The 27274-nt window shown below is 44.1% G+C and overlaps 1 protein-coding gene across 1 annotated transcript in view; it reads left to right on the top strand.

The window, feature by feature from the left end:
* BDH1 (3-hydroxybutyrate dehydrogenase 1) overlaps positions 1-27274 on the top strand; it is a 44475-nt gene that overhangs the window by 3463 nt on the left and 13738 nt on the right. The window contains exons 2-5 of the mRNA XM_075340526.1: positions 1377-1478; positions 8627-8696; positions 9102-9209; positions 16387-16528. Of these exons, the coding sequence (XP_075196641.1) occupies positions 1405-1478; positions 8627-8696; positions 9102-9209; positions 16387-16528 (394 nt within the window). The 5' untranslated portion in view covers positions 1377-1404. The remainder of the gene's footprint in view (positions 1-1376; positions 1479-8626; positions 8697-9101; positions 9210-16386; positions 16529-27274) is intronic.

Here is a 27274-nt window from a genome sequence, read left to right on the forward strand (position 1 = left end):
GGCCACACACTGCAATGACGTGAATGTAGTTCATATACTCAGTGTGTCCCTTTGTTCAGACCAGCACAGGAATATAACAGACTACATTTACTATGCCTGTCTGACCAGTTAGACTTGTTCAGAGAAAAAGTGATATCTACAGGTAGAGCGGACAGTCTAATGTGTATTGGGTCCACCACAGATTATGTCGGGGGAGAAAAGGATCTAATGTCTGATTTTGGTCTAACAATCTTTTTGTTCTCAGAGATAAGTTGCCTCCAGAGATGTCTAGCAAAACTCAACCTAGAGACTACAGAAGCGGATCAAGCACTCCTGTGTATGGGAGTGGGGGGAAATAGTGGGTGGCCAAACTACTGGCAGAAACCTCATTCGGAAGGCTGCTATCTACAGTGTATGAGGGCCTTTAGGGGTGCTTCACACATAGCGAGATCGCTAGCGAGTCACGTTTTTTGTGACGCAGCAGTGACCTCATTAGCGATCTCGCTGTGTGTGACACTGAGCAGTGATCTGGCCCCTGCTGTGAGATCGCTGCTCGTTACGCACTGCTCTGGTTCATTTTTTTGGACGTTGCTCTCCCGCTGTTAAGTACACATCGCTGTGTGTGACAGCGAGAGAGCCACGATCTGAATGTGCAGGGAGCAGGAGCCGGCTTCTGGCAGCCTGCGGCAAGCTGTAACTAAGGTAAATATCGGGTAACCAAGGGAAGCCCTTTCTTGGTTACCCGATATTTACACTAGTTACTAGCATCCACCGCTCTCAGGCCTGCCAGTGCCGGCTCCCTGCTCCCTGCACATGTAGCTGCAGTACAGATCGGGTAAATAAGCAAAGCGGTTTGCTTATTAACCCGATGTGTACTGTGGCTAGGAGTGCAGAGTGCAGGGAGCCGGCGCAAGCGGTGTGCGCTGGTAACAGAGGTAAATATCGGGTAACAAGCGCTTGGTTACCCGATGTTTACTGTGGTTACCAGTGTCTGCAGCTTCCAGACGCCGGCTCCCTGCAAGCGCAGCATCGCTTCCATGTCGCTGCTGGCTGGGGGCTGGTTACTGGTCGCTGGTGAGATCTGCCTGTTTGACAGCTCACCAGCGACCATGTAGCGACGCAGCAGCGATCCTGACCATGTCAGATCGTTGGTGGGATCGCTGCTGCGTCGCTAAAGTGTGGCGGTACCCTTAGATAATTATTGTCCTATGGAAACAATAATAAATGCTACCTCAGGATGATAGCCTATTAAATAAGGTTTGATAACTAGTAACACATTTAATCTACGAGATAAGCTTTACTGTCTGGATTTCCTCGTTTCTGAAGAACTATGTGCAATTGAGCCATTACAGTATCTAGATCAGATAATGGAGAGTTCGCTTTATTTCTTTTTATAGGAGTCAAGGTGAAAGTAACTGATAGAGAATGCTGGCTGCTAGGACCTGCCTCCGTATCCCTACAAGGACGCTGCACTTCAGTGACCATGCTAATCATGCAAGGTATGTAGTAGCTCCGGAATATGTTACTGCTAGCAAGGGGTTAAATTCCTAGCACTTATCCTAACCATTCACATCAAGGCCTACTGCGGAGAAACAGAAAATATTTTTCAGACATGTTCTTCAAATTTGGGAGCCAACGCTTCTTGGAAAATCACAGACAAACCCCATCAGACATTCTACATTAATGACATATTTATAGGGTGCACAGCTTCAGTAAAACGCTCTATTGCACCAAAGTGTATCTAGGTATATATCAACCTGGAGTTTCTGGGAAATGCTCAGAGTTTTGCAGTAATAGCTAACTAGTTTTAATATGGTCGGAGGTATCCTGTGCCAGAGCATAGCACTGGTTTTATTTGACCTCTTCCTTACGAAGCTTATTAGAGGTATTAGAAGGGCTCAAATCCTTATAATGGTCTATTATTAGACTCAGATGCCCAGATTCTTCAAGAAGATTTTGACAGAAATGTTGAAACTTTGAGCGGATCATGAATGTAGAGTCTGTGGACAAGTAGCGCAATAGGGTCTTACTAGATTAAAAACTGAAATGTAAAATTAGGTACACTCACGTATAGGGATTGTGTCAGTCACAACACCTAAAATCACGTAGTATCAAGGTGGAACAGCTGCAGCCCCAAAGTCTTCAGAAGGGAAGGATAAAGGAAACCGGGTATCACCATTGTCACCATTCAAGACCGAATAAAACGTATTCCATGTCTTTATTGAGGTAGCTAAGTACAGGTCAACGCGTTTCAGAGGACGCAGTCCCCTTCATCGGGACATACAGCAGTGACAAGAATAATCAGTTTTCAGGAGAGATACGTTGGTATAAATACCCCTGGGCATTGACGTCATAGGACCTCCCTTCATTTCAAATGTTGGCGGGATCCTTACCAGTACAAAGACAACGGTGATAACATACAAGTGGCATTCATTCAAAGTCCTATCATCAAGACATAATTATAACAGGTTTTTAAAATAAAAGGAAGGGAGCAGGTTAAAAATTACTTCAATTAAAATCACAAAAATTACATAAATCACAAAAATAAATAGCTGTAAAAAAACATCAGAATGCGGTCTACAACTTAGGACAACGTGGTGTTACTCCAAAGAACTTTTACAGTAAATAGTCTCTATTTTGGTTTTCAGATGAATAGAAAAAAAGGAAGACTCACCCAGAATTGTGAATTAACCCATTATTTATTTATTTATTTTCTTCACAATTCTGGGTGAGTCTTCCTTTTTTTGAGTTAATTTACCGTAAATGTTCTTTGGAGTAACACCACATTGTCCTAAGTTGTAGACCGCATTCTGATGGGTTTTTTACCGCTATTTATTTTTGTGATTTGTGAAATTTTTGTGATTTTAATTGAAGTAATTTTTAACCTGCTCCCTTCCTTTTATTTTAAAAACCTGTTATAATTATGTCTTGATGATAGGACTTTGAATGAATGCCACTTGTATGTTATAACCGTTGTCTTTGTACTGATAAGGATCCCGCCAACATTTGAAATGAAGGGAGGTCCTATGACGTCAATGCCCAGAGGTATTTTAACTGACGTATCTCTCCTGAAGACTGATTATTCTTGTCACTGCTGTATGAAATGAGTAAGGGGGCTGCGTCCTCCGAAACGCGTTGCCCTGTACTTAGCTACCTCAATAAAGACATGGAATAAGTTTTATACAGTCTTGAATGGTGACAAGCGCAGCGTGATACCTGGTTTCCTTTATTCTTCGCAACTTTGACATATTCAGGTCAACTCCACCAAAGTTGGTGGAGCTCGAATGGGGTATAGCTAATTCCACCCTTCAAATTGATCATAATTTACAGCACAAATGTGCCGCAAATTACACTACAAATGTATGTCAGCCCCAGACTGAGACACACGCAACTTGCCCAAACTCATTAAAGGGGTTGCCCACTACTTTTACATTGATGGCCTAACCTTAGGATAGGTCATCAATGTCTGATCGGCCGGGGTCTGATACCCCGCACACTCGCCAATCAGCTGTTCTCGATCCCGGCGGCAGCCACAGGCAGCCGGAAATGCTCAGTTCTGGAGTTGCTCCGTCTTCTGATAACGGCTGTGGTCGGGTACTGCACATCTGCCTCCCATTCTAATCAATAAGAGCCGCTTGTGCAGTACCCGTCCGTGGCCACCATCAGAAGACGGAGCAGCTCCATAACTGAGCATTTCCGGCTACCTGCTACCACTGGAACCAAGAACAGCTGATCGGCGGAGTTGCGGGGTCTTGGAACCTGGCCGATCAGACATTGATGACCTATCCTAAGGATAGGCCATCAATGGAAAAGTAGAGGAGAACCCCTTTAAGAGTTATGCGCCTCTTAAAGAATTTGTTTCTTATTCCAGCTCACCTTTCATTTAAAACAAACTCATAATATGCCAGACTAATGCAACTGTACAATATCCTGCAAATATGCACAATATCTATTGATTAGAACATGACCAGATCATGCAATCTTGACCAGCGTTCTGACGCTTCTCTGCTGCTCCAACAACCAGATCGGGCAGGATAGTAACATTGGAAGGACATTTTATGGCTTGATAGATTTTTACAAGATGCATCAAAATCTTCTTGGATCTTTTTTCTGTAAATTGAAATTAAGTGCAGAACTCAAAGTTCACACTACCTAGCAACCCACAGTAGGTGAACAGCCGTGAATAATGTCTAACCAAGATGTGTTAGTGCCTCCACTTTCACATAGTAATGTGAGTGTTTAACAGTTTGTAGAACATAACAAGTCATTTATGTAACTTTAGTTAGAACCCAGCACTATATTCTTAATGTAATTTACATTAGCGAGTGGACAGGTTACCTAAACAATGCTATAAGCTACTGTGGCGCTCTTTTTTTTTTTATCAGGAACACTGTCCCTATTGGGGCTCACAATCTAAATTCCCTATTTGTATGTCTTTGGAGTGTGGGAGAAAACCGGAGTACCCGGAGGAAACTCACGCAAACACGGGGAGAACATACAAACTCCTTGCAGTTGTTGTCCTTGGTGGGATTCGAACCCAGGACCCCAGCGCTGCAAGGCTGCAGTGCTAACCACTGAGCCACCGTGCCACCGTGCCGCTCCTGATGCTTTAGGCGCCACAGGGTACTGCGCATCACCCGGTGCAGTATTCATCTCGGATACGGAGGAGGTTATTGCTGATAACAACCACAAACACACTCAACCAACACATAAACATGGGAGCTCTTCCACTGGGACCGGGCTAGGGTAGGTGCTGGGGTGGCCATCACTAGTGCAGGAACCCGGGAGGCGGGGCACCAACAGGAGAAGTTAGGAGCCATCTCTCACACCAGGCAGCTAGCACTGGACGGTGTCCGAGTGAGGTCGGATTCAGGAACAGACAAGCAGGCAAAGACTCGAATAGTTCAGGGCCCGTGGTCTGGAGCTGGAGGCTCGACCTGGGTTCTGAGGAAAGAAGAGGGATCCCAGGGTTCGCGGGGAGTGTAGAAGGCACCCCTGACCCGTTCCACGATGCAGGAGCTGGGGTGTAGGGAAACCATTGAAAGGCGACGCACAGAAGGAAACACTGGCCTCGACCTCCGAAGTATCCGGGATCGGCTGAAGCCCATCACTGCATAGCCCAGTACTCCAATGGCAGTATGCTTCCCGTGAGTAAAAGAACTTGAACTGCACCATCTGTGTCGTCTCATCACTGCCGGCGCTTCCAGCAGTGCGCCCCTGCACCATAGGCGACTACCACCATCATCCTCCCTGGGGCATAGCTCTGCCTGTGGAGAACTGAACCATCCGAGCTGCGTTGTCATCCGCCCCAGAGAAGAAGTCCCACAGCGGCGGCTAATATTGACCGCACACCACAGGTGGCGTCACAAACAACTACTCCCATCATCCCCATCCCCGTCTGTATTAACACCGCCATGGTCACAGAACCGGGCAAGGCCACTGCGGTGACCCAGGAGAAGCACCGCGGCCCGGTAACGAGTAGCCCCCGACCCCGTGGGCGCGTCACTACTTCTTCTCATTTTATAATAAATACAGTTAGGTCCAGAAATATTTGGACAGTGACACAAGTTTTGTTATTTTAGCTGTTTACAAAAACATGTTCAGAAATACAATTATATATATAATATGGGCTGAAAGTGCACACTCCCAGCTGCAATATGAGAGTTTACACATCCAAATTGGAGAAAGGGTTTAGGAATCATAGCTCTGTAATGCATAGCCTCCTCTTTTTCAAGGGACCAAAAGTAATTGGACAAGGGACTCTAAGGGCTGCAATTAACTCTGAAGGCGTCTCCCTCGTTAACCTGTAATCAATGAAGTAGTTAAAAGGTCTGGGGTTGATTACAGGTGTGTGGTTTTGCATTTGGAAGCTGTTGCTGTGACCAGACAACATGCGGTCTAAGGAACTCTCAATTGAGGTGAAGCAGAACATCCTGAGGCTGAAAAAAAATAAAAAATCCATCAGAGAGATAGCAGACATGCTTGGAGTAGCAAAATCAACAGTCGGGTACATTCTGAGAAAAAAGGAATTGACTGGTGAGCTTGGCAACTCTAAAAGGCCTGGGCGTCCACGGATGACAACAGTGGTGGATGATCGCCGCATACTTTCTTTGGTGAAGAAGAACCCGTTCACAACATCAACTGAAGTCCAGAACACTCTCAGTGAAGTAGGTGTATCTTTCCCTAAGTCAACAGTAAAGAGAAGACTCCATGAAAGTAAATACAAAGGGTTCACATCTAAATGCAAACCATTCATCAATTCCAAAAATAGACAGGCCAGAGTTAAATTTGCTGAAAAACACCTCATGAAGCCAGCTCAGTTCTGGAAAAGTATTCTATGGACAGATGAGACAAAGATCAACCTGTACCAGAATGATGGGAAGAAAAAAGTTTGGAGAAGAAAGGGAACGGCACATGATCCAAGGCACACCACATCCTCTGTAAAACATGGTGGAGGCAACGTGATGGCATGGGCATGCATGGCTTTCAATGGCACTGGGTCACTTGTGTTTATTGATGACATAACAGCAGACAAGAATAGCCGGATGAATTCTGAAGTGTACCGGGATATACTTTCAGCCCAGATTCAGCCAAATGCCGCAAAGTTGATCGGACGGCGCTTCATAGTACAGATGGACAATGACCCCAAGCATACAGCCAAAGCTACCCAGGAGTTCATGAGTGCAAAAAAGTGGAACATTCTGCAATGGCCAAGTCAATCACCAGATCTTAACCCAATTGAGCATGCATTTCACTTGCTCAAATCCAGACTTAAGACGGAAAGACCCACAAACAAACAAGACCTGAAGGCTGCGGCTGTAAAGGCCTGGCAAAGCATTAAGAAGGAGGAAACCCAGTGCTTGGTGATGTCCATGGGTTCCAGACTTAAGGCAGTGATTGCCTCCAAAGGATTCGCAACAAAATATTGAAAATAAAAATATTTTGTTTGGGTTTGGTTTATTTGTCCAATTACTTTTGACCTCCTAAAATGTGGAGTGTTTGTAAAGAAATGTGTACAATTCCTACAATTTCTATCAGATATTTTTGTTCAAACCTTCAAATTAAACGTTACAATCTGCACTTGAATTCTGGTGTAGAGATTTCATTTAAAATCCAATGTGGTGGCATGCAGAGCCCAACTCGCGAAAATTGTGTCACTGTCCAAATATTTCTGGACCTAACTGTATGTAGGAAGCTGGAAGTCCCAAAATATTAGTCTTCCATACAAACTTTGGTTGTCATGCAGTTTTTAGTATAGATCATGGTAAATATGGCGGTCTATCATCAAATTGATTTTAAATAAACTAATATATTTTTTTTTACATATTTATGTTTTTAGTCCAGTAGATCGACAATTAGGATCACGAGGTAAAGAAGCTCTTTTAGAGCTAAATAGATCATGCGTTTGGGTTGTAGATAAACCCCTTCCTTTTATTCCTTCTCATCCTTCCGTTGAAATTGATGATCATTTGTCTATTTTCAACCTCGTTAATTATGTAACCCTGTTCATGACTTGCACTGAACTGAACTCTTCTCTCAAAGACTTGTCTAATAGCATTGTAAATTGTCTCTTCAGAGATACTTGAACTCTAGTGCCACCTTTTGGAAGTAGCAATCCTAAAAGTCAATATCGCCCCTTTAACGAGCCTTCTTGATTTAGGATAAAACCAAACCCGAATCTCTTATTTGCAGACATGTGTTTCTGGATGTTGCCCCTCCTCAGTGCAAACCTAGAGATCTGATTCAGCTCTATGTAAGGCCTCTGACAATAGGTGGCACTAGAGTTCAAGTCCTCTTCCTCTCTGAATAGGCAATTTGTATATTTAATTTTCCAGAGGTGTATTGCATGGCCTATAAGTCGCCTCACACTTGTATTTCTGTCTCCACAAAGAGAAGCGTTACCCTTTTAGACTACAATTAGCATTGACATAGAGTGAAACCTCATTCAGACGTCAGTGATTTTTTTTTCCCTTGTATGCAAAGAACCATCAGTATGCCACACCGATGAAACTTTGTCCATCCACAGTGGGCCAATGGATGCTTGATTAAAAAACAAAATCACGCGGCCATTGGCTGACGGCAGGGGAGCAGAGATTCATCAGCAGCAATATGCAGACACATTATTAGCCACATGGCACAAGTTGTGAGCCTTTAGCAGTGAAAGCCCTGTAGACTGTTTTCCCCAGAGTAGATAAACAATTTCTTTCACCGTTTGTATTGTGTGAGCCTCATTTGTTTTTTTTTCAATAGTTGCCTATTTTTTTGATAATGATATATTCTGTGTTCCTTTGCTGATGATCATGTAAATTATAAACCACAAACTCTCCCTGTAATTCTGTCGGGCAGTTATACAGGTAACCTATTATATCACTGTAGCACACACATGCGCAATATTACTGTGTGCATTAACAGCTGAAAAAAATACTTATCTACACCAGTGGGTAAAGGAATTATTTATTTATGTGTTGGAAGATGATACAAAAATAAGTACATTTAGCACAAGAAACGTAAAAAAAGAACAATATTGAAATGACATGCTGCCCACTTCCATGTTTATGGGTCAGGTTCCTTATTCTTTGTACATTTTTGAATTTTTATCTTGAATGTATTTGATAAATGGAATTGTTTTCTTATTCACATTTCTTAGATTTCTGCAAAAGTTGTCTTATGTTGTGACCTCAGCTACAAACCGCTCCTATGCAAGTCAGCCCGATGGGGTACGTAGTAATGCTACACATATATATGCCCTCCATTTACATTTCCCAATATGTAGCTTGTTTCATGTTCTGTTTATTACCGTACTTAATAGTTTTTATTTAAATTTGCCCTGATACTGAAATGACACTTCTACTATACAGTATGTCCATTCGTTATTACAAGTGCTCCGCCCTGCAGACGATGGGTTATATTACAGCACTTATGTTACTTCACCTGATGTGTAAATAACCCACTTAGAAATCCATTTTTGACCCGTACTATGTTGTGTACTGCTTTGCTCTTCACTATGTTTTCCTTTCCTTTTTGTTATATTGGGTTTTTCTGGCAATATGTCAGCTGCTCATTTAGCAGTATACAGATTTTGGCTAGATCCACATACAGATGTTCCGCTTTTATCTTTGCAGGCTAATAAAGCTGTGCTTGTCACAGGATGTGATTCAGGATTTGGATTTTCACTGGCTAAGCATCTTCATGGCAAAGGATTTACTGTGTTTGCAGGATGTCTTTTAAAGGTATGTCACTATAAAGGTCGCTTTACACGCTACGATATATCTAACAATATGCCGTCGGGGTCACGTCGTTAGTGACGCACATCCGGCATCGTTTGACATATCGTAGCGTGTAATACAAATGAGCGACTATGAACGAACAAAAATACTCACCTTATCGTTGCTCATTGACACGTCGCTCATTTTCAAAAAATCGAAAGTCCTTCTGTGCGCCGGTTGTTCATCGTTTCCGAGGCAGCACACGTCGCTCCGTTTGACACCCCGGGAGCGATGAACTGCAGCTTACCTGCAGCCGCCGGCAATGCGGAAGGAAGGAGGTGGGCGGGATGTTTACGTCCCGCTCATCTCCGCCCCTCCGCTTCTATTGTCCGGCCGCTGTGTGACGTCACTGTGACGACGAACGTCCCTCCCCCTTCAGGAAGTGGATATTCGCCGCCCACAGCGAGGTCGTTTGGAAGGTAAGTACGTGTGACGGGGGTTTACGACTTTGTGCGACACAGGCAACAAGTTGCCCGTGCCGCACAAACGATGGGGGAGGGTGCGATCGCAAATGCGATCGCACGACATATCGACACGTGTAAAGCAGGCTTTAGTGTGTAGTCACAATCAATTTAAGGCTATTTCCACACTGTATTTTAGGAATGCATGTAGTTTATGAAGGAGGGGGCCGCTTGGGTGCCGCACCCCTTTGTCAATGGTCCCCCGGCTGTGTGCACTTCTCTGTGTTGGGTGCATAGCATTGGCGTTGCTTTTAACAATTTTTGTGTACTATATGAATTTTCCTTTTTTCTAAATGTTGGATAACACTTAAAAACAATTATTTTAATACGAGAGTTGGAAGTTGCTTTTCCTTTTTTCTACTGCCAAACCACAAGGAGTCACACAGTATCCTCCTTCTGCTCAGGGCACACCGACAGCTGATGGTGACTAGATGAGCTGGATTTTTCTCTATGGTGCATAGCACTTACTTGCCCTTGGCGGACATCGTTGATCTCTCCATCCACACTTGCAGGGGCTGCCGGACAGAGTTCGCACCACACCAGGGTCTGTTTAACACAGCAGTCTTTACTTTTAGTTATAGGTTGCCTAGCAGACAAGATGTTCTACCTCCCTGACTTGGGTATTCCTTTCCTCTAGGACTACTACCACTACGGGTGCAGCGGCCGCTTCGCTGTTCCCGGGTTACCGTTTGATCAGCGGCTACCTCTCCTCTCTCCGTCAATACCCTCAGAGTGGTTCGCACGGGTGTTTGGTACCTCAGGATCATCCTGTGTTCCTTAATCCAACTCCCCTACGCATCATACCCTGGTGGCTTAACCAAGCGCAACCTTGATGAGCCTTAGGGAATGTGTACGCTAAGTTTTTGGTGCAGACATTTTCGGCACCAAAAACCAAACGAGGGCGGAAAAATGCATTAAAAACCGCTTGCATTTTGGGTGCCCCTTTTGGGTGCGTTTTTTTGTGAATTCAGAGGCTGCAAGAGCTAAAAAACGCAGGAAAAACAGACCGATAATTGACATGCTGCTTCTTTTTGCCTTGCAGTTTTTGGTGCAGAAAAAAGCAATGTGCACACAGCATTTTTGATTTTTTATAGAGTTTGTTGGGATAAAAATAGATATACAGATTTGGGCGATAAACTGCACCAAAAAATGCATCAAAAGCTGTACCTTATGCTCCAGACCTTCTGGGCTTGACATCAGGTTTTCAGAACTGACCCCGGCACATAGGCCCGTCTTCTGCTACACAAAACCTTAACTGACCTGCTCTCTCTCTTGTAACCAGGAAGTCTCTCACTCTGCTCAACACTATTCCCACAGCCTAGTGAGCTGGACCTAACATTCACTGTTTCCTTTACTAACAAAGTCAATCTACATAACATTCCTATACTTTACATTACTTCCTATAAATGACATCCTAAGGGGTGCTTCACACACAGCGAGCTCACTGCCGAGATCGCTGCTGAGTCACGCTTTTTGTGACGCAGCAGTGACCTCATTAGCGATCTCGCTGTGTGTGACAATGAGCAGCGATCTGGCCCCTGCTGCGAGGGCTGTTCACTGGTCGCTGGTGAGATCTGCCTGTTTGACAGCTCACCAGCGACCATGTAGCGATGCAGCAGCGATCCTGACCAGGTCAGATCGCTGGTCGGATCGCTGCTGCATCGCTAAGTGTGAAGGTACCCTAAACCTCTACCTCACGCTACATCCTACTTAACATTCCCTACTCTGCTAGATATGTTAAAACCAATGTCTTAATCTAAAGCTTATCTGACTAATACACTTCACTATACCCTGTTAACACATTTACATCACATAGCACATTTACATTGCAGGGGGCTCTGCCACCCTCCTACAAGTATACACTCAAACATAGAAGTTGAATGTGTGCTTCAGATTCACATAGTGTCAGGATAGAAATCTGTGTAGTTTTAATGTATAAATTTCTTTATTATAAAACCTAAAAATGTTGTGGGAACTTGGTATAATGGATCCTCTCTGAAGCAAATGTTCAACAAATGCTTTAGGAAGATGCCTCACAATTATAGATGAGCAGACTCGTGGAACTTCAAGTTCGGTGGGTTCAGGTGGACTTTAGATAAAGTTCGGTTTTGGACCCAGACATGACCTAAACCCCAATGGAAGTCATGAATTGGGCAGTTCGGGTCTCCACCCACATGCAGCCAGCCATAAACAGATCACTTCCACAGGAGGGAGAGCGGGGTCTTTCCATTTTTTTTTTGTTTTCGGTACACACTACATCCGATCGCGCTGTTGTTACCCACAGTGCGAGCCGATCAAACACTGAAAGTGGCTCACATTGGGCTGAGCAACGAGTACCCGAGCACAGCGATGCTTGAACAAGTCGTTAGCATACGTAAAGCACCCGTGCTCCAAACTTGAAAATTGATTTTTTAGTAAATTCCGTGTACACTATGAACACCAATCTTTACATTTTAAGTTCGCTCATCTCTTCTCACAATGCCATCAGTCAGTAATGGAATCAATGTTGAAAAGCATCCAACTTTTTTAGATCTGTGTGCCATATTGTCAGATTGAACCCAACCACATGGGCCACAATAAAATATCATACACATCAAAACATAAACATCTAAGGCTGCTTTCACACATCAGTTTTTTGCCATCAGGCATGATTCGGCGAAAAAAGTGATGCGACGGATCCGGCGAAAAAACGGATCAGTCGCATCAGTTTTTTCCATCCATTTCTTCCGTTTTTTGACGGATCCGTTTTGATACTGAGCATGCTCAGTTAAAAAAACGAATCCGGCAGCCGTAATCCGTTTTTTGCCATATTACACCTGATCCGGCGTCCATAGGCTTCCATTATAAAACACGGTGTATGGCGCCGGATTTGTCGTGATATGGTTTTTCGCTGGAGACAACAAAACGTTTACCTCAACGTTCCATCCGGCTTCCGGACAAGCAAATTTTGCCGGATCCAGCGAAAGCCGGATGGAACGCAAGACCATCCGCGCAATCCGGCGCTAATAGAAGTCTATGGAGGAAAAAACGCACCTAGCATCAACAGACGCCGGATGTGTTTTTTCATGTTTCTGCCGGATTGTGCCTGTTGGCAAAAAACTGATGTATGAAAGCAGCCTAATAGGTGCGGATTCTATTTTAGGACTCCCACCTATCAGGAGGATAGAGGTCCTCTTCTCTCCTGTTCACAGTCCAGAATGGAAGAGGCCTTGAACTCTGCTTTCGCAATTGATGTATAAGCTAGATACCTAGGGGTTTCTCTTCTCCCATAAACTATAATCATTATGGAAGCACTCTTGTTTTTTCACTTCTTTACTTCATCTACTCCATACATAGATGACATGACCACACTGTGCACTATTAATAGTTACATACCCATCCCTACGGTGCTACCTGACACTCTCAGGTAGTTGAGGGCGACACAGAAAGGTATTGAGGGCTGCATGTGGCCCTTGGCTGCAGGTTATGGACTTCTGCTTTAACTGCATGCCTAAAGGGGGCTTTACACGCTACGACATCGCTAATGCGAACTCGTTGGGGTCACGGAATTGGTGACGCACATCCGGCCGCATTAGCGATGCCGTTGCGTGTGACACCTATGAGCGATTTTGCATCGTTGCAAAAACGTGCAACATCGCTCATCAGTGACATGGGGGTCCATTCTCAAAAATCGTTACTGCAGCAGTAACGAGGTTGTTCCTCGTTCCTGCGGCAGCACACATCGCTCCGTGTGACACCGCAGGAACGAGGAACTTCTCCTTACCTGCCTCCCGGCCGCTATGCGGAAGGAAGGAGGTGGGCGGGATGTTACGTCCCGCTCATCTCCGCCCCTCCGCTTCTATTGGGCTGCGGTTCAGTGACGCAGCTGTGACGTCGCTGTGACGCTGAACGAACCGCCCCCTTAGAAAGGAGGCGGTTCGCCAGTCACAGCGACGTCGCCGGGCAGGTAAGTAGTGTGACGGGTCTGGGCGATGTTGTGTGCCACGGGCAGCGATTTGCCCGTGTCGCACAACAGATGGGGGTGGGTACCCACGCTAGCGATAACGGTACCGATATCGCAGCGTGTAAAGCGGCCTTTAGTGAGTGTAGTCTTTCGTTCTTTCGTAGACTTGTTGTTTTTTACTAACTGCTTAGGTTATTTTGACTCTTGAAAAGTACGGTACTGATTCTCCTTTTATAGATTCAGCTAGATCTTTATAAGAAGAATCAATACTATCTGAGTCAGGATCTGACTGGCTGTTTGGGATTCCATATGACTAATTTTATATTAATGAGGATCAACCACTCCAAAATTGAATGTCTCTGGTTTGCCTGATAACGAGTTATGTTGTAAGACTTGAATGGATTGTTTACCCAATGAAGACATTTTCAGGAAGCTCTCCTTTTTGACAGATCCTAAAAGTTTGTAAACTAGAAACTGTGAGGATTTGACTCCTCTTGCTGGTTCCACCACAGTATGTGGTTTGCCTATTTCATGTGCCAACTAGTCTCATCTGCTTCTGTGATGACTGCTTAAACCGACAAGCGGGGCCAATCTTAACAGTGTGTATATTACACACCCTAGAACTCAGCAAGTTACAGGGCTGTTCATAAATTTCCAAGCTGGGCCAATCCTAACAGTGTGTACAGTATATTACACATCCTAGGATTCGGCAAGCTACAGGGCAGGACAAAATTTTCCAAGCTGGGCCAATCCTAACAGTGTGTATAATACACACTCTAGGATCCAGCAAGCTACAGGGCTAGACAAAATTTTCCTCAGGGTCAGACAACCACTTAAATTGTTGAAAATTGACTTACACAGTAGTCCGTATAGGTGGAACTACTGCATGGATTACTTAGGCAAGCCAAAACCGAGTTTTCTGTGCAGCAGTAAATTTTAAGTGCCATACAAACACACAGACAGCATTGTTGGTGATGCCAAAAGACTGCTTTATAGGGAAAATAACAAGTTGTCTGTGAAGTTGACAAGTGTCTCAATGTCGACCAAATATGTTTACCCTTAATTATCAGTTATGTTCTGACATGTCTTTGCGGCTCATTGTTAGAGACGAAAAATGTGAGCGCTGAGGTTATGCGTATCTCCACGAGGTATTATGTGTAGCTGTTGCCTAATTGTCTGATATAGTTTACTTTACAACACAGCAACGCCTGCTGAGGAACAAAGTAATTGTGCGAGAGATCAATACCACAGAACAGGGAAATCAAACAAGATGAACAGAAACCTGTTGACTTAAAAAGCTAAAAATGAAAATTGATCTAACACATCAAGGCGTAAAAGCTTCTGGTCTTACATGAAGCAGTAATCCTGTATCCTGCCAGTGCCCTGACATTTTTTCTTCTTTGCAGAGTTTATTAGTGGTAAGATTTTTCCTTTTTTGGGCCAGTTGCATTTTCTTTGTCCCTAGAGATGACTGTTCCTTGCTTTCCTAAAAAAAATATTTACTCTTTAGTTTTAGGAGTTAAAGGGGTATTCCCATCTCCCATATTCCATCTCAATATGTAGTAGATGTAATAATATTAGCAAATACCTCTAATTAGAAATGTAGTATAGTTCTCCTGATTCACTATGTCGCTTACCTCATGTGCAGGGCATTGCAGAGCCTTAGGTATCAATGATGACGACCACTAACAACTAACTAACTAAGGGGTACTTCACACACAGCGAGATCGCTACTGAGATCGCTGCTGAGTCACGGTTTTTGTGACCTCATTAGCGATCTCGCTGTGTGTGACACTGAGCAGTGATCTGGCCCCTGCTGTGAGATCGCTGCTCGTTACACACAGTGCTGGTTTGTTTTTTTATTGTTGCTCTCCCGCTGATAAGCACACATCGCTGTGTGTGACAGCGAGAGAGCAACAATCCTGAATGTGAAGGGAGCAGGAGCCGGCGTCTGACAGCCTGCGGTAAGCTGTAACCAAGGTAAACATCGGGTAACCAAGGTGGTTACCCGATATTTACCTTCGTTACCAGCCTCCGCAGCTCTCACGCTGCCAGTGCCGGCTCCCTGCTCCCTGCACACGCTAAGTTAAGCGGTGTGAGCTGGTAACTAAGGTAAACATCGGGTAATAACCATACCCGATGTTTACCTTAGTTACCAGTGTCCGCAGCTTCCAGACGCCGGCTCCGTGCAAGCGCAGCGTCGCTTGCACGTCGCTGCTGGCTGGGGGCTGGTCACTGGTCGCTGGTGAGATCTGCCTGTTTGACAGCTCACCAGCGACCATGTAGCGATGCAGCAGCGATCCTGACCAGGTCAGATCGCTGGTCGTATCGCTGCTGCATCGCTAAAGTGTGAAGGTACCCTAACTGTCACTATATGTGTGGTCGTAACCATGGATACCTAAGGTCCTTCAATGCCCTGAACATGAGGTAAGCGATATAGCTAATCAAAAGAACTATACTACATTTCTAATCGTAGGATATTTGCTAACATTATTACTCCTACTACATATTGGGATAGGATCTTGGAGATGGGAATTCCCCTGGAAACTTGTAACATATAAAAAAACAAATCACCAGTGCACAAAAAATGAGTTTGTCCCCTGGATACAATTAGAGCCAAGTTTTCAGATATTTTTTAAGTCCATGTTAATAAAGTAAATACCTGTGGATCTTCTTGCTCTAGTCCAGCGCTCAGAGTAATTAGCTGTAACTGTAGCTCACATTATTGCCATCATAGGACAAGGGAGATGTTGGTGTGAAGGAGCTGGACAACATGAAAAGTGATAGGATGAAGACCCTACAGTTGAATGTAGTGAACCAGGAAGACGTGGACAAAGCGGTGGAATTTATAAAAGAAAATTTGAAAGACCCAGAAAAGGGTGAGTGCCTGGTAATGAGTATACTGAGCACAGCGTATACCGGACGTTTTGGACTTTAAGGCTGCTTTCACCCTTCCGTTTTTTTGCATCAGTCACAATCCGTCTCTTTGAGAAAAAACTGAATCCCTCAAAATAATTTGCAATAATCAGTCACAAAATGGAGTGTGACTGATGGAAAAAGACAGAAGTGTGAAAGTAGCCTAAGACCCAGATGTAGATATAGAAAAAATATACTGAAAGTGCAGCACTTATACTGAAAGTGCAGAAGGTTATTTTTTTCCCTCCCAGGAGCTGTCAGTCATACAGGCGCACCAGCGTGGCTATACTCCCCCCTCAGTACATAGTGAGTAGTTGCTGTAAGCATGCCCAGACACTTTAACTTGCAGCCGGCTCTGCAGTGCAGGTAGTCAGTCAAGGTACCGGGGCGTGCTTCCAGTGCTGTGGTAACCATACCGGTGTGCACGTGTAAATGAAAGCCAGCGGTTCCCACGAGGTAAAAGTTAATTTTCTCCTGAATGCTGCACTTTCAGTACAACTGCTGGGCACCTTCCTAATGTTACTAACCTGCAAATAAACCTTATATCTTCAGGGAAAAAGCATTATCCACCCTGTCATGTTCCCTCTAAAGGGAATCTGTCAGCAGGTTTTTGCTATGCAATCTGAAGACAACATGATGTAGGGGTTAAAATAGATTTCTTCGATGGGTCTCTTAACAAGATTCTTACTGTTGTTTACTTGTAATGATTGTTTTAGCACTGGAAGCTTATCATTTTTTGGCGTACATAGGGCATAAGCCCTGGTTGGACACGCTCCTCCTCTGATAAGCAGCTCACTGTGTATAGACGATATACATAGAGAGCCTGATGTGGGTGTGGTTAGCTTTCTCAACTCTGGTGCATTGCTAAATTTAAAAATTCTGTATCAGAACCGCTGCACCCAGTAAACTATGTGATACATCGTTGGATTCAGGTTCTGTTTGCCTACATGATGCTGCTCTCAGATGAGCCAGCAAAAACCTGCTGACAGATTCCCTATAAGTGGCTAATGTCACAATGATTGTATCTGAAGAGATATAGAATCATAGCCGAAAGTATTAGCACCCTTTAAATTGTTCCAGAAAATTAAGCATTTCTCCCAGAAAATTATTGTAATTACATATTTTGTTATACACATGCTTATTTCCTTTGTGCGTATTGGAAGAACAAAAAACAAGAGAAAAAAACAGTAAATTGGACATAATTTTACTCAACCCCAAAAAATGGACCGAACAAAATTGTTGGCACCTTCATCACTTAATATTTGGTTGCACACCTTTGGAATAAATAACTGCAATCAATCGCTTCCTATAACAATCAACAATCTTCTAATACCCATCAAGTGGAATTTTGGACCACTCTTCTTTGACAAACAGCGCCAGATCTCTCATATTTGAAGGGCACCTTCTCCCAACAGCAATTTGAAGAGTTCTCCACAGGTGTTTAATAGGATTTAGATCTACACTCATTGCCGCCACTTCAGAACTCTTTGTTTCCATCCATTTTTGGGTGCTTCTTGAACTATGTTTGGGATCATTGTCCTGCTGGAAGACCCATGACCTAGTTTGTGCTGACACTGATGCACCCTGAGCCTGTAGGACAGCTTGAATTTCTTTGGCACTTGGTTGGGGCTGCTTATCCCATATCCCACAGTGCAACCTTTCATCAATTTTTAAAATGTTATCTGCTTTCCAAGTCCAGGGAGATTAGCAACAATGCCATCGGTTGTATTTTTTGCGCACCATGGACAAAGGAATATCAAGATCTCTGGAGATAGACTTGTAACCTTGAAATTGTTGATATGTGTCAACAGTTTTGGTTTTCAAGTCCTCAGACAGTTCTCTTCACCTCTTTCTGTTCTCCATGCGTAGAGTGCATGTCCACGATCAGTATTCACAGCGTTTTGGATGCAGCATGTTTCAGCGGCCTCCAAAACGCTGAGATGCACAGTGGATGGGATTTCTAGAAATCCCATGCCCACTGTGCGTGTACTGAAACAAAAAGAAAAAGAGTATACTCAACAGGAGTTTCTTACAGAGCCAGAGAAATGTGTGTTTTTGATAGGTCATCACAATAAAGTTTTTTTGTATTTTTCTATATAATGACTCATTGGTGATCCCTGTTGAGTATACTCTTTTTCTTTTAGTTTCATATGGTTATAGGTATACTGGGAGATCCCAATGGGTGGTGCCCTTCGTCTAACTTAATCCACTGTGCGTGTACTGCCCGCAGTGTAAACTGACCTGTAGTGTGGCTTTCCAAGCCACAAGAATGTCAACTCTTTATTGGGGAATCACAAACGGAGAACAGAAGACAGAGACCGCAGCTAACTGAGCCCGGATCATAGGCACAAGCACCTGTGATCTCCTTCAGAGGATACTCGAGGACCCGCAGGTCAGGACCCGCCGCTTCCAGTACTCAGCAGGTCTTGATTGTGTGCACATACCCAGACACACAATGCACAGATTGAGTCAACTTTTACCCTTTATACAGTGCCTTGCGAAAGTATTCGAGCCCTTTGAGTTTTTAAATCTTTTCCCACATTTCAGGCTTCAAACATAAAGATAAAAATTTTAATGTTATGGTGAAAAATGAACAACAAATGGGACACAATTATGAAGTTGAGCGAAATTTTTTGCTTATTTTGTTCAAATCAAAGTTTATTAGAATAGAAGAAGATAATCAAACAGTTGCACAGCGCGCAGGCAGAGGGTATATATCCAAGCTAGCTGCTAAAAACACAACAGTTCTTTGACTACACCTGCGCCACTGGCGACCAAAAATAACAAGTACAATTCGTATGTGTTTGAAATAGGAAGAACAAGTTGAAAAAAAAGAGATAAAGAAGAGGAGGTGGAAGAAGAATTTAGAGACAGTAAAGACAACAGAAACGTGGGAAAGTAAGATGAAAGGGGAAGGGTACAAAGAGTTCCCACCCGAGTGGACGCGCCCTCCTACATCAAAACCACATTTTCAAGGCTAACCTTCTAGGTACAGAAATAAGAGAATGGAAAATTACCTACATACCTGCCCCCCCGTGAATCCATAGACCCATATCCGGCGAGTCCCTGAACATGATCCACGGGGCCCACGTAGCATCAACTTTGTCCTTGTTGCCGAGTGTCTGACCTATCAAGGTCTCCATCCTGAAGATCTCGTTGCACTCTGCTATGAATTCATCCCGTGATGGGATTCTAGTTTGCTTCCAATATCTTGGAATTAGGTTTCTGGCAGCTGTTAAAAAATGTCTTAATAAACCTTTCCTAAACCCTTAAGCAGAAACATACCCGAGGGACAGGAGAGCTAACTCTTTTGTGGGCCGGATCTGCCTCAAGGAAAGTTTATTGAGTAACTGGAAAATGCTCTCCCAGAATGATCTCACCGGGGGACATGACCACCAGATATGAGTGAGGGTTCCCCTCTCCTTTTGGCATCTCCAGCACACATCAGAGGCTGATGGAAAGGCAGCATGGATACTCACAGGACACCTATACCACCTAGATAGGATCTTGTAGCACCTATCCTGTGATATCACATTCAGCGAAGTTTTACCAATAAAGAGAAGGATTTTGGTCCGCTCCTCAGCCGAGAATGACCTCCCCCACTCTCTCTCCCATTTCCCAAAGTACCCAGGCAAGCCGTCCCTCGCACCTCTGCATCTGAGAAACAAGTCATGCAAGGTCGAAATGGTATGGCCTGGAGGATCCTTCTCTAGGCAAAGGGCCTCAAAGGGTGTGAGTGCCCTATAGATGTCTACCCTCCTAGCCATAGACACTATAAAACTTTTCAGCTGTTCGAAGAAGAACCACATATCTTGAGATTTGGTGATATCTGAAGAGTAATTATCTAGGGGTTTAATACCTGTGTCTGAGATAAAGTCACGAATAATAGGATGGTCACTCTTCCTTTTATGGAGGAATGTTGATCTATGGAAACCCGCCTGAAAATCTGAATTACTATGGACCGGTGTCAATGGGCCTGGAATGGAGGACAAGTCAAGATATTTATTACCTCGGGACATAAAATTCCGCAATTGCTTTGTGATAAAGGGTACTGTGATAGAGCTGGAGCTGGGTGGTGCTCTGGTCCAAATAACTACCTTCGGATCAACATCAGATTGCGCGCTTTCGGCTTCCACCCATCTTTTCGTTTCACCTGAGTTAAATAGATCCAGAACGCACGTCCCTAAAGAGGCGTAGCTATACAAAAGGAGATTAGGGAGTCCAGTTCCTCCCATATCCCTTGATCTACTCAATATTTTGTGGGAAATACGTGGGCGTTTATGTGCCCAGACAAATTTGGTTATGCTAGATTTCAGACGTGAGAAAAAAGAGGCCGGCAATACTAAGGGGATGGTTTGGAAGTAATAAAGCAGCTTCGGTAACAGGTCCATTTTGATCGCATTTATCCTCCCAAACCATGAAAGCTGGAGTTTGTTCCAGTTATTGAGGTCTAATTCTAACTTCCTGGAAATGTGGCGGTGATTTGATTTAAAGAGGTCAAGGGGATCTGCCGTCAGTTTAATTCCTAGGTATGTCAATGAATCCACCTGCCATTTGAAGGGGAGAGAGGCTTTGAGCTGAGTCACCAGCATTGGAGGAAGAGATATATTCAGTATTTCGGATTTATGAGTATTTATTTTAAAATTACTCAGAGATCCGAACCTCCGCAATTCAGCCATTATGTTGGGTAGACTAATGAGTGGAGAGGTAACGTACAGGAGCAGATCATCTGCGAATAAAGCTAATTTATGGTCCTGTTTGTGAAATGTAACCCCTTTAATTGATATATTGCTCCTCAATGCCACCGCCAGATGTTCCATGGTCAGAATATATAATAATGGGGAAAGGGGGCACCCTTGTCTTGTTCCATTACATATTGTAAAGGAATCTGAGAGGGAGCCATTTATTTTGATTTGTGCTGTGGGCGAAGAGTAGAGTGCTGTAACTCTGTTCATCATGTGCTCTCCCAACCCTATGTTTTTAAGGACCTGAAACATGAAACCCCAGTGCACCCTGTCAAACGCCTTCTCTGCATCTACCGACAGGATGCACATGGGGATCCCGTGACGTCTTGCGCCGTCAATCAGGGAGATGGTCCTCAGGGTGTTGTCCCTGGCTTCTCTTCTGGGCACGAAACCCACCTGGTCTGGATTTACCAGTCTGGGAAGAAGGTCTCGTAATCTATTTGATATCATTTTAGAATAAAGCTTGATATCTAGATTTATGAGCGAGATCGGTCTATAGTTGCAGCAAAGAGATGCGTCCTTCCCTGGTTTTGGTATAACTGTGATGTGGGCCATCAACGCCTGGGGAGGGAACGCACCCCCTGCAGATATATATCTACAGACCGATAGGAACAGAGGATTTAGAAGTTCTGAAAATTGTTTATAGAAACCCGCTGAGAACCCGTCTGGACCTGGGCTTTTCCCTGACTTCAAATCTGAGACTACCGCATTGACCTCCTCCAGGAAGAAGTCCTCTTCCAGCTCCAGTAAGGTATCATTTGAGATGGAAGGGAGATTATGGGATTTCAGGTAAGCTTTAACATCATCTTGAGTCCCATATGTCGCTGTGTGTCCCGATTGTCCCCTAATATCATAAAGCGCCTTGTAGTATGTGCGGAAGCCTGCTAAAATGTCCTGGTTGCTATGCAAATGACCATCACTTCCTGGGTCTTTTATGAAAGGGATGTAAGTATTCATGGAGCGGGGATGGAGGGCCCTTGCAAGAAGCTTCCCACTTCTATTTCCCAGTTGATAAAAGCGGCTTTTGAGACGTTCTCTTAAGCCCCTGGATTTCTGGTCTAATACCTCTAGTAATTTATGTCTGGTTGTAGAGAGTTGTGCGTAGGTTGTAGGAGATGAGTCCCGTTTGTGTTTGCTTTCTAGTGAGGCAATCTGGTTAGATAACTGCGTTATTTCAATGGCTCTTTCTTTTTTCAGGCGGGTACCATGTGAGATCAAAATGCCCCTTAATACACATTTCAGTGATTCCCACTGGATTGCAGGAGAAGTGGTATCACATTCATGATCTCTAATAAAGTTATGAATTGACTGGGTAAGGTCCGCTTTGCATAACTGATCCTGTAATAGGTTTTCATTCAGTCGCCAGGTGAAATTTGATTTGACACGAGGCCCTAACTGAATCGATAAGTAAATGGGAGCGTGGTCTGACCATATTATATTACCTATGGTCGCTTCTACTGTCATGTCTAGGAGGGCATGAGAAATGTGGAAGGAGTCAATTCTGCTATAGACAGAATGGACCGAGGAATAGAAGCTGTAATCTTTGGTGTCCGGATGAAGAATCCTCCATATGTCCACCAATCTCAGACCATGCATGTGCTTTTTGACCCTTTGTATGACTGAGGCCGGATAGGACGACTTACCCGAGGACACATCGAGGGCCGGGTTCATTGGTAGATTAAAATCGCCTCCTAATATCACCGGAGAGGAGTCCGCAAAATCTTCCAGAATTTTCCTCCCGTCTGCACAGAATCTGTCCTGCCCCTGGTTAGGAAAGTACATGTTAGCAATAACAAAGATATTGGTTTTCCAAGAAAGCTTTAAGAAAATATATCTTCCCTTGGGGTCGATACAGGAGTCTAACAGCTCTGGTATGAAGGACCTATGAAATGCCACGGAAACCCCCTTAGACTTAGCATCAGGATTCGAGCTATGGTGCCAAATCGGGTAGTAAGCCGAGGAACACTTAGGAATTGCATCTGACCTAAAGTGAGTTTCCTGAAGCATCAAGATGGCCACCCGTTGCTTATGACAGGAATATGCTATCTGTTTTCTTTTTTCAGGGACATTCAAACCTTTAACGTTGAAGGAGCAAAACTTGACACTATCCATAATGCAGGTCAGCTGGAAGCATGATGTGGTATCTGGGGGCTGGTCCAGTCAGGTGAGAGGGAAGGATAGAGAAGAAAGAAAGACAGAGAAAAGAAAGAGCAAGGTTTAGGTCAAAGGACCTAAAAGGTGGGTAAGGAACCCTAGTATTAAGTGGTGCAAAATTTCCATGGCAATGGATTGCCATTTGCACTAAGGGGGGTTAGAGGAAGCCAAGAACGGCAGCGAGTCCGTTCCTTACCCCCCGCCTCTAATACAATATGATATATCATTATAAAGCGCACTAACTATATGCTCCCGCTAAAACTTTATCATCTAAAGAAAAGTAAACATCATAACAGGCTATTATTCTAGGCATTGACCCCAATCAGCATTCCCGGTAGGTAAGCAAAGTGTTCAGATCAGGGACAAGATTCTAGTAATTGTAAAAAACAAGAAAATCACATGGGTCTCCCGGGCTTATTTCTCAAAAGGCCCAAATCTTCGCCTCTAGACGGTCCAGCCCCACAGGGTCCAGTCAGTAAAGGCTAGGGGAAGACACTCCCAACCAGGTCCACCAGGTGGAGGGTCCAAGTGGATCTATAACACAAACAGTTTACTGCTTCCTCCTATGAGGTTTAAGTAGTACTTGACCCAATGTCAGAACCTCTGATAACACCTGTGAAATAACACAATGCTAGTCTGGAAAGAAGCAATATTAGGTGACAGGAGAAAGACTTTCAACAAATCACAGTAACTTGCAACGATGCCTTTGATGCAGTTTCATGGTAAGGCCCTCCCCTGTGGCTCCAGGGATAATTGGCTATCATGCCGGAAGGGCCCATGAAGGTTATCCCCAGTAGGAAACAGGGGTGCTACACAGGACCGCTACCCTGTCGGATTGTTCTTGTCAGGACCTCTTTGTCTCCCATGGCGACGGACTGGCTGCCATACTGGGGGTTCCACAGGGAGTTGGGGGCCTGAGGGCCAATCCGGCAGTGCTACCATAGGAAGCTCGAAAGTCCCCAAGAACTTAGCCAGATCTCCGAGTTTGCGAAAGATTGCTGATTTCCCATCCTTATGCGCTGTCAGCTGGAAGGGGAAACCCCATCTATATGGAATGTTTCTGTCCTGGAGGTGTTGGAGCAGGGGTTTTAATGCTCTTCGCAGCTGCAGAGTGCGTCTAGCCAGATCCGGTAATATCTGGACCTGGGACCCCTGGTAGTTGATGGATCCTGCCTGCCGCACCGCGGACATGATGGAGTCCTTTACCTTATAAAAGTGGACTCTTCATATTATGTCCCTTGGACGTGAATCTGGAGGGGATTTGGGACCCAGGGCCCTATGTATGCGGTCTAACTCAATCGGCCCAGAGCTTTGTTCTCCCAGAATTTGAGCAAAGAGCTTCTGTGCCATGGCCTCCAGTTCAGGCGTGCCAATACTTTCAGGGATACCACGGATACGGACATTATTTCGCCGATTGCGGTTCTCTAAGTCCTCTTGCCCTGAAGTGAGCTCATCAATCTTTGCTGAGTGGCTAAGTAATATTTTCCTTTGTAGGGACAATTCAGCAGTGATGGCTTCCTGGGACTTCTCCACCTCCTCTACCCTGTATGTGAATTCAGATTTCAGTGCCTGCAGCTCTTTCTTATAAGTATTCTCAAGCCTGCTAGCAAATCTGTCCAAATCTTTTTTTGTAGGCAAAGCCTTGATAGATTTACTTATCTCATGTAGATTAGGCAGATCTCCCTCATTGTCCTCCTTGCTGGAGAAGTCCTGCTGTGATTTCCCCGGCTCCTGCTGTGTCTGTGTTTGACTTTCCCGGGGTTGTGAGTTTTCCATGAGGGAGGCAGACGCCATCATTGATCTAGTGTTCCTGACGGCTGCTGAGGTGCTCTGGCTGAGGAAACGATCCATGCTGCTCACTGTCTCCTTTATCTCACCTCGGTGTCTGGTGACTTTCCTGGATCTGCCCATAAGCAGGGAGATGTTAATGTGCTCTAATAGAGGCTAATGGGGGAAGTTCAGGACAGAGCTCCCAGCAAGTGCAGCTCACTCGGCCATCAGCAAGCCACGCCCCCCTTTTTTGCTTATTTTAAACTTATTTTAAAAAAAAAAATAACTTAAAAGTGCGGCGTGCAATATTATTTGGCCCCTTTAAGTTAATACTTTGTAGCGCCACCTTTTGCTGCGATTACAGCTGCAAGTCGCTTGGGGTATGTGTCTATCAGTTTTGCACATTAAGAGACTGAAATTCTTGCCCATTCTTTCTTTGCAAACAGCTGGAGCTTAGTGAGGTTGGAGGGAGAGTGTTTGTGAACAGCAGTTTTCAGCTCTTTCCACAGATTCTCGATTGGATTCAGGTCTGGACTTTCTAACACCTGGATACGTTTATTTGTGAACCATTCAATTGTAGATTTTGCTTTATGTTTGGGATCATTGTCTTATTGAAAGACAAATCTCCGTCCCAGTCTCTTTCGCAGATTCCAACAGGTTTTTTTCAAGAATGGTCCTGTGTTTGGCTCTATCCATCTACCCATCAATTTTAACCATCTTCCCTGTCCCTGCTGAAGAAAAGCAGGCCCAAACCATGATGCTGCCACCACCATATTTGACAATAGGGATGGTGTGTTCATGGTAATGAGCTGTGTTGCTTTAACGCCAAACATATCGTTTGACATTGTGCCCAAATAGTTCGATTTTTGTTTCATCTGACCAGAGGACCTTCTTCCACATGTTTGGTGTGTCTCCCAGGTGGCTTGTGGCAAGCTTTAAACAACACTTTTTATGGATATCTTTGAGAAATGGCTTTCTTCTTGCCTCTTTTCCATAAAGGCCAGATTTGTGCAGTGTACGACTGATTGTTGTCCTATGAACAGACTCTCCCACCTCAGCTGTAGTTCTCTGCAGTTCATCCAGAGTGATCATGGACCTTTTGTCTACATCTCTGATCAGTCTTCTCCTTGTTTGATATGAAAGTTTGGATGGACGGCCGGGTCTTGGTAGATTTGCAGTGGTATGATACTCCTTCCATTTCAATATGATCGCTTGCACAGTGCTCCTTGGGATGTTTAAAGTTGTGGAAATCTTTTTGTAACCAAATCCATCTTTAAACTTCTCCACAACAGTATCACATACCTGGCTCTTGTGTTCCTTGGTCTTCATGATGCTCTCTATGCTTTAAACAGAACACTGAGACTATCACAGAGCAGGTGCATTTATACGGAGACTTGATTACACACAGGTGGATTATATTTATCATCATCAGTCATTTAGGACAACATTAGATCATTTAGAGATCCTCAATGAACGTCTGGAGTGAGTTTGCTAAACTGAAAGTAAAGGGGCCGAATAATATTGCACGCCCCACTTTTCAGTTTATTCTTTTTTTACAAACGTTTAAAATAAACAATATATTTTGTTCAACTTCACAATTGTGTCCCACTTATTGTTGATTCTTCACCATAGCATAAACATTTTTATCTTTATGTTTGAAGCCTGAAATGTGGGAAAAGGTTGAAAAATTCAAAGTGGCTGAATACAGTCGCAAGGCACTGTATCTGGTTTCAGCTGTGATTTTCATATTACCCACACTTGTTACTTGCCACATGTGAGTTTGAGCAAGCCTCATGCTTGAAACAAAGTTTACCCCCAATTTTGGAAAGGTGCCAACTATTTTATCGAGCTCGTTTTGGGGATTGTGTCCAATTTGCCTTTTGTTCTATTTTTTGTGTTGTTCCAATACACAAAGGAAATAAATGTGTGTATACCAAAACGTGTAATTGCAATAATTTTGTAGGAAGAATACTTCATTTTCTGGAACAATGTCAGGGGTACCAACACTTTTGGCCATGACTGTAAGTTTTATTTTATTGT

Source organism: Anomaloglossus baeobatrachus, chromosome 3, assembly GCF_048569485.1.
Source record: "Anomaloglossus baeobatrachus isolate aAnoBae1 chromosome 3, aAnoBae1.hap1, whole genome shotgun sequence".
Taxonomy (NCBI): Eukaryota; Metazoa; Chordata; class Amphibia; order Anura; family Aromobatidae; genus Anomaloglossus; species Anomaloglossus baeobatrachus.